Source organism: Sinocyclocheilus grahami, unplaced genomic scaffold (genome assembly GCF_001515645.1).
Source record: "Sinocyclocheilus grahami isolate Dianchi unplaced genomic scaffold, SAMN03320097.WGS_v1.1 scaffold285.1, whole genome shotgun sequence".
In the NCBI taxonomy this organism is placed as follows: domain Eukaryota; kingdom Metazoa; phylum Chordata; class Actinopteri; order Cypriniformes; family Cyprinidae; genus Sinocyclocheilus; species Sinocyclocheilus grahami.
In genome coordinates this window covers 995573-1003884 of record NW_015505464.1, presented here as the reverse complement: position 1 = coordinate 1003884, position 8312 = coordinate 995573, and the positions used below count along the sequence as shown (strand labels likewise).

Here is an 8312-nt window from a genome sequence, read left to right as displayed (position 1 = left end):
ACACACACACACGTATGTATAAAATAATAGTAATTAAATACATTTCATAAATACAACAGAACCTAAGGTGTCAGAAAGGGCATGAAGTTAAACCAGAAATATAGAAATGTATTAGACCTCATGACACCCACTAAAGTGATTTATGTAGCTCAAAAATTCAAAACAAAACATGAGAAATCTAGACAAATATATGTAAATATACCACAGAGAGGAAAAGATAGCAAATTATACGCAATGAGACTGACCAGCTGCCAAAAAACATTCATTCAACCCATTTAACTGATCACAGTGCTTTATACTGACCTACACAGCTGCTAACAATGTTTAGTAGATGAGTCTGATTGGTGCAGAACAGGAGTGTGTCATGAATAAAAAGGCAATTTCTAAGATTATTTATGGCTCTTAAAACCATGTAACAGAATAAGAGCAAACTTTACTCGGTTCACATCAGGGAGTTTAAAAAGGCTGGAAAACTCATGGAAATTATGTAGATGATACCTATAGGTAGGACCTAAATCAACAGAAAACTAGAGATCACAAGGCAGCTGATAGCAATACTGGCGAAAGAAAGAAAAACATCCCAGGCTGTGATTACTGTAAATCACCGCTGGGTGGCAGTAAAACACCACAAAAGAAAACCACACTCACACGTTTGCTCAAGGAAAACAGTTCATTTATTAAAATTCAAATACAAAAAGGAAAATGTTAAGGCCCTAGAAAAAGTATTTCTGTATTTACATTATTTACATGGTTCAACGAGCAGCACAGGTCTGTGATGGGCTGAAAGGAACATTTCAAGTCAACTATAAGCCATTGTGACAATGACCTCATGCCCTTGTTAGAAGGTTTACAAGAGGCATGGAGTGACACTGCCTGGACCTTTCCAGAAAAAGAGCAATGGCCATGTGTCTTCTACTCAATTTATGTTTCTGTATAGGTTTTCTGAGCATTTATTAGAGGACTAACCTAACTGAAAACCCAATCTTATGGCTCATTGTTCTTACAAAATGCAGCCTGCAAATTTGAGCAGACTAATATTCGTTTTCACAACAATAAAAATAGAACTATACAGATCCTTTGTAAGTATATATCCATACGTTTTTTAATGATTGTATTTGCGCTGTGTCTGGCCACATTTGAACTTTCAAAACAGACTTTGACACAGTGGAGTTTCATCTTCGGCTACTCAATACACGATACATTCATCTGGTGTTGTGAGACAGACGATAGTGTCGCCACGTTTCAGTACACCAGCATCAGAAATGATTGGCATCACACACTACATCCCTCATTTGAAAAGGACATAGAAAAGAAACTACACAATGAATATTCATGGCAGAATGCAGATTTATATCACCACTGACCGAAAGTAATGTAACTTATGCTCTTTTTGCATGAGCGGATTTGTGATTCATTGGCACATCAGTCATCTATGAAGTCTTTCTGTGTCTTCATGACCCTCTTTTGGCAAATTTATGCTTCAGAGTGAAAATTCAGAAGTGGGCGTCCATTACTAGTGCAGCTGGGTCCATTAAAACAAGAGTTTTGGTCAAGTGCAGATTTCTAAAACGTTACGCCCTGATCAGTAAACTGCTGGGAATAATGCTGCGCTCCATTCAAAGGAAAATGTGGGACCTATTTAATTTCAACCATGTTTTGTGATCTGATTCTCAATGACATAAAGAACCTAATGGCTCTGCTGGTGTATGATGATCCGGAGAAGATCATTTAGTGTTTTACACCTGGCTGTCACTGCACACCGAACAGGTTTCATCAGTGTATAAATGTAGGAAAATTGTCTCATTGATGCAGTGAATGTTTATTGTTAACTGGGTATTAATCAAGCAGGGTTCCCAAACTTTTTGACAAATTTTTCTGTGCAATTTCCATGACATGTCCATTAGCTTTCCAGTAATTTATGACGACTAATTTAATTGTTACTTTTTAAAAATTTTTAGATTTGTAACATTTTTAGAGATTTTATAGAATTTGATGAAGTATTTTCTATCCTAAGAAATACTTATACATTTTATTTTAATTTATTATTTAGTTTTTTTTTAGGTTTTCCAGTACCATGGGTTCCCTGTTTTAGTTAAAGTATGGGGTCAGTAAGATTAGTTTTTTTTTCTTTCATTTTTTAAAATTCTTTTTATTATTATTTTTTAAGAAATTAATACTTTTACTCAGCAATAACACATTAAATTGATCAAAATGACAGTAAAGTCTCATTACTTTGTCCAAAAGCTGATCTTTTTAACTTTCTTTTCATCCAAAAATCCTAGAAATTCAGCTTTGCCATTAAAGGAATAAATACATTTTTTATAAAATACATTAAAATATAAAAAGGTTATTTTAAAAAGTAATAATACTTCACAATATTAATGTTTTACTATATTTTTAAACAACAAAAACAAAAAAAAATCTTACCGATCCCAGACTTTTGAACGGAAGTGTGAATTCACATTTCGGCAAAATCATAGTTCCGCGCAAGCTTCTAAGATGAAAATCTTACATAAAGTGGCATCCTAATGCACATTTCCAGAAAGAAAGCTGGATTTACCAGTGGAATGAAACGCAGCATTAGTCACGTGTGTTCACTAAAACACCCCTTAGTTGTGACACGCTGGATGTGAGCGCATACCATGTTCATCATGGTGAAGTCCTGATGATTAGCTGGCTTTGTTCCCTATCAGAGCAAAAATAAATACAGTACATTTAATATTTCACTCAATAAATAAAACAAGTCAGTCCTCTAACCTCAGCTGCTCCTCGCCCTTAAAGCTGTGCGACTGTATCACAAATCAACAGAAAGCGTTTCTTAGGACACGTTTTTGTAGCATTCAAACTGGAACCCTATGAAGGCTATAAAACACAAACACAAAAACAAACGCTGGGCTTGAAGTCGTCCGGTTATTGTTGTTGTTCCTGGCTTTGGCTTTGCACCGTGTCCATGTAGGGGACAGCCAGCTCCGGTCGGCGATAAAGCTCGCTGAGGCCTTCGAACTTGGAGCCCCAGCGCGGCAGGGAGTCATAGGTGAAGGCCTCCTCTGAAACAGCCGATCCCAGCGAGCTGAGGCTGCCTGCGCTGGAGCCCATTCCCTCGATGCAGTACACGTGGTAGGTGTCCATGGGGAATGCCAGGCTGTCGTTGTCGGCCTCCCAGATGATGCGCGACACGTAGCTCTTGAAGTCCATGGAGCAGTGACCGCCGCAGCTGGCATTGTGGTGGTAGGGAAGGGTGGCTCCGGTGGGATGGACATCCTCCTGAGAGCCCTGGGACGACTTGATGAGGGGGGCGGTGGTGCAGGAGGAAGACTGGGACAAGCTGGAACACAGCGGCCTCTTCAGCTCGGTGATGTCATAGGCGTTCTGGTGGACACATAGGCCACATTTTAAATTCTGGGAAAGTGCTATAGAATCTATAGATATAAATGCAATGTACGAGGTCATGTGACCAAGCGCGTAGGTTTGCTTTTGACATGGGTGGGGATATAAGAGAACCACAGAGAACCAAAACCCCCACCCAACGCCCAAACACCCAATCATTTTCGCTTTTATGATAGACGATAGACCTTTGACCGCAGTTTTAGGTCACCTAAAGTCTTTATTTATGGTAGCCAACATATTCATAATTCATAAACAGAGTTTTTTGATGTTAGTATGTTTAATAGACAATAATTAGGCTACACAATTTTGATTTTGAGAACAACGTTACAGCAACATCAGAGCACTGGGTGTCTTAATCACGCATTTATTTTTATTTGAATCGAATTGGACCCAGGATGATTCTGAGAGTAAACGCTACTGTTGCTGTAACGAACACAATTGTTAGAATGCTCTTATTTCAGTGTTGTTTTTTTTATTTTGTGGATACTTCAGCTAACAGTTTGATTTGTAACGTTATGTTCAGTTGAACAACATAAAGTTAACAACTGTCCACGGCGACTCAGGACGCTGTTCCAAATCCTGCCGCGCCACAGAGCATAGTTTTCCATAAATTCACATTATATATGTCCCAAATTATTTTTAATGTACATAATGACTTTATCCTAGGCTACGAGATTCTGTTTTGTGCATCTTTCAGCACAGCGTTTGTCTTTCTGTCAGTAGCCTATGCTTTTTATCAGGGGTTTTCAAACTGTGGGTCGCAGAGTGGGACAAGGTGGGTCTCATAAAGTCACTTGGCTACAGCTAAATTTGCGTTTCAATGACACACACACTCACACAGTTCAGTCTAGGGCTGCATGATATAGCCTACCAACATTAAATATGAATTTAAATATTCTTAGTGAGATTTTTGACTAGCAATTAAGTCTGCGATTTAAAACATGAAGCACGGGCACGCACGAGTTGTATTAACAGTGAGGGGCTCGGAGTGACGTCATTATTAAAACGGCATCATTAATGAGAAGAAACTTGCTCACGCCATTCATTCTGCATGAGACTGCATACACCGGAAAATTCAAATGTTACGAAAACTGTTTCAGGTATGTTCATTCATTTCTATCGTCTGCTTGAACTCGGCGCTGTTTTGTTTCCTTCATATGCATTTGGCTTCCCACCAATAAGGAAACGTTCTAGCATTTCACATGTACGGGGTGAGCGGGGCACAAAAGCGGGGTTAATTGTAACACTACAAGATTTAAACATTTCCACATAACAAAATTTACAAAATTTCATATTACTTCCTTGCCATATCATCACTATATAGAGAAAAAATGTGCCCAAGTTCAAAAATCTTTTGAAGATATCGCTGAACGTTTATTTAACCATTGCAAAAGTACATTTCTGACTGAAGTAAATTTGTCATCTCGGTTTTTAGTGTTTATTTAAAATGAGACACATCTGTTTATTACTTTTTACCTATTTCACAATTATTTTAATCTCCAAACTGTTTTAGATAGTTCTGCTTCGCTTCTCATGCTTTGCTAAAAAACATGTTGGGTTGTGCTCCGTTCTCCCTACACACACGGAAGGATCATGAATGCATTTTCTGCGCTGAACCCCGTGATGAGTTTAACAACACTCGCAAAAAAGAGCTAAAAAATTGATAAATAGCCATAGATCGCACTTTCTCTTTCCGTTTGCTTTTTTGTCAAACACCGTATTTCTCATTGAGGCAACTTTGTTAATTCATGAAGTGAACTGTTTTGGACTGCTGTGTGCAATTCCTGAGTTGTTCTGAACACTGCGCTGCTCTTCTGGTCTGGTGTGCGACTGCCTTATATGTTCTTACTCTGCCCATGTATTAAATGCGCGTCATTGAAAGTGCACAGTTTTCTAACGTATTTACTTTAACTTCTTAAGTAATATCAATGGTATGCCATTTCAGATGCATCCGAAATTACAAAAATATATACATATATTTAATTGTTTGATCAAAATGATTGGTCTGGTAGTCACTGGATATTGGTAGGGACATGTCCCTATTGTCCCCCCTTAATTCTACGCCCCTGCATGTGACAACAATATAGCATAGACTGCATGCTAGTATTCCATTCTGAGCATAGCTGTGCTCTTGTGTAAATCATGTTGTGCAGATTGAAATTCTAAAGTGCTGAAAGCTGCCACCTAGAGGATGATGGCATGGCAGTGTAGCTGCTGATGGAGGTTATTCCCCTGACCTGCGTCTTACTGAAAGTAAATCAATATCTCCCCCGGCTGCCCTGTGTTAATAGAATACCTGGTCCTGCTCTCCTCCTCCCTCCTCGTTGTAGTTGAGGATGTTCTCCCGGATGTCCTCCCAGCTCTCGTGCTCCGCTGGGATGTGGTAAACACCTCTCTTGCGGAACTTATTCCGGCTGCCCTTCTGATTCCATACGGTCACTGCCACGAGCACGGCTGCAGAGGACAGAGAGAGAGAGAGATTAATACAAGAATGATTAAACCAGTTATAAAAAGTATTTTTTTTGTTAGTGGAAGTGTGGATGCTTAATATGGTAAATGATGGTAAATACTTTGCAACTAATTTTACTTCCATAATGTGACATGCAAAGTGGTCCTAAAGAAGTTTAAGAGAATTGATGAAAATGCTTCTATTTTGCTTATTTTATTTTATATATCTACTGTTCAACTGTTCAAAAAGTTGGGGGTCAATAAATTTTTTTTTTAAGAAATTAATACTTTTATTCAGCAAGGATACACTAAATTTAAACAGTAAAGACAATTATAATGTTACAAAACACTTACATTTGAAATAAATGCTGTTCTTTTGAATTCTTGAGGAATTGTAAAGCAGCACAACTGTTTCCAAAATTGACAAGAAATGTTTCTTGGTCAGAAAATCTGCATATTAGTATGATTTCTGCGCATCACAGGAATAAATTACATTTTAAAATATATTAAAATAGAAAACTTTACTTTAAATTGTAATAATATTTCACAATATTACTGTTTTTACTGTATTTTTTTATCAAATAAATGCAGACAGAGTGTAATTCAATACAAAATATTTTAAATTCACAATTTATATATTAAGAAATTATTATATTTACAAATAATATATATTAATTATGAAATTATATTATTTACAGGTTTTAATAAGATTTGGGATCCCAGGTTTATGATTCAGAGATGTAGAAAAATATTATATTTTGATGAAAGTTTACAAAGATTTTTTGTCTTTGGAATAACATTTACATTTACAATTAGTCATTTAGCAGACGGTTTTATCCAAAGCGACTTAAAAATGAGAATAACATGCACAATATATAAATAATCCACAAAAAAAGTTTTAAAAAAGTAACTGGTCAGTTCTGATTTTATTTTGACATTCAAGTGCGAAAGTCTGATTGCAGGCTTCAGCTTTCACCAGCTCATGCAATCCTGCCAGTTCATAGATGGAAAGACTCCTTTTTTCAATTAAAGACAGATCAATCCAAAAATAACCCATCATTTTCTGCATTTTGACATTCAAGTGCGAAAGTCTGATTGCAGGCTTCAGCTTTCACCAGCTCATGCAATCCTGCCAGTTCATCGATGGAAAGACTCCTTTTTTCAATTAAAGACAGATCAATCCAAAAATAACCCATCATTTTCTGTCAAATTTCTCTGAAGGCCATAAACCCAACCAATCCCATCATCTGGCAGCACGTTTCTCATTTTTGCTTCAGTTGATGAGTGATTTCTTCCTGCCTGCATGCAATAATGCTTTAAAAAGGATTTGTGTCTGCTTGTGATGTGGCTGACGGAGTGTCAGAGCTGGCAGAGAGGCCTGGAGGGCACTGCCAGCCTGTCACGTCATTGTTGTACCTGACACACACACACACACACACACACACACACACACTGGCCCGTCTTACCTCTGTGTGTTGGCTCTCTATTGACAGTTTTCTCAATAGACTAACACAAAATGAGAGGGTCTCATCATGGTTCCACAATGATAACAGAGACATTACAACGCTTTTCATGAAAAGTGTTCCATGATATTGTGATAGTTACCAAAAAAGACGAGCAGACACATGCTGATGGCTAGGATGGAGCTCGGGCTGAGTGCGGCGAGACGGAGAGATTTGACCTGGCCGATCTCACACCACTGGCCCCTGAAGCCCTCTGGACAGCGGCACTGGTAGTTCTTGGTGGAGTGAGCCAGGCAGGTGCCACCGTTACGACACGTGGTGGGGCCGCAGGGGGATGGGGCGCAACGCAAAAGACCTGTGACCTCATTCACCACCGCAACCTGATTGGCTGGACACCTGGAGTGAGAGAGCGGACGTTGAGACGAAGAAAGAAGCATTTGACAGTATGACAGTGGGGAAACCGTGTGGGAGAGAGTGTTCACCTGCACTCGTGTTTCCTCCACAGGTCGATGCAGTACAGCGGACTCAGGCAGGGTTTGGCACTGCAGGCGTCAGAGTGGCAGCCGGGCACGACTCCTCGGCGCTCCAGCACAGTACTGAACTCTGTGCCCTGACCATCCAGCGGCAGAGAGTGACCGTTCAGTCTTACATCCCGAATACAGCCTGTATGAAAAAAACATGGTGAAAATGCCATAGAACTTTTATATTTTGTATTTGTTACTGTGACTTTTATTTGCAATATGTGATCCTGGTCCACAAAACCAGTCTTAAGTCGCTGGGGTATATTTCTAGCAATAGCCAATAATACATTGTATGGGTCAAAAATACTTTTATGCCAAAAATCATTAGGATATTAAGTAAAGATCATGTTCCAATAAGATATTTTGTAAATTTCTTACTGTAAATATATTAAAACTTAATTTTTGATTAGTAATATGCATTGCTAAGAACTTAATTTGGACAACTTTAAAGGCGATTTTCTCAATGTTTAAATTTTTTTGCTCCCTCAGACTC

The 8312-nt window shown here is 38.5% G+C and overlaps 1 protein-coding gene across 1 annotated transcript in view; it reads right to left on the bottom strand.

The window, feature by feature from the left end:
• Positions 1–2438: 2438 nt before the first annotated feature.
• Positions 2439–8312, bottom strand: part of LOC107600533 (neural-cadherin-like) — a 64710-nt gene continuing 58836 nt past the window's right edge. Inside the window, exons 27-30 of the mRNA XM_016292464.1 lie at positions 7781–7961; positions 7441–7694; positions 5684–5841; positions 2439–3369 (exon numbers count right to left, since the gene is read on the bottom strand). Coding sequence (XP_016147950.1) covers positions 2911–3369; positions 5684–5841; positions 7441–7694; positions 7781–7961 — 1052 coding nt within the window. The 3' untranslated portion in view covers positions 2439–2910. The remainder of the gene's footprint in view (positions 3370–5683; positions 5842–7440; positions 7695–7780; positions 7962–8312) is intronic.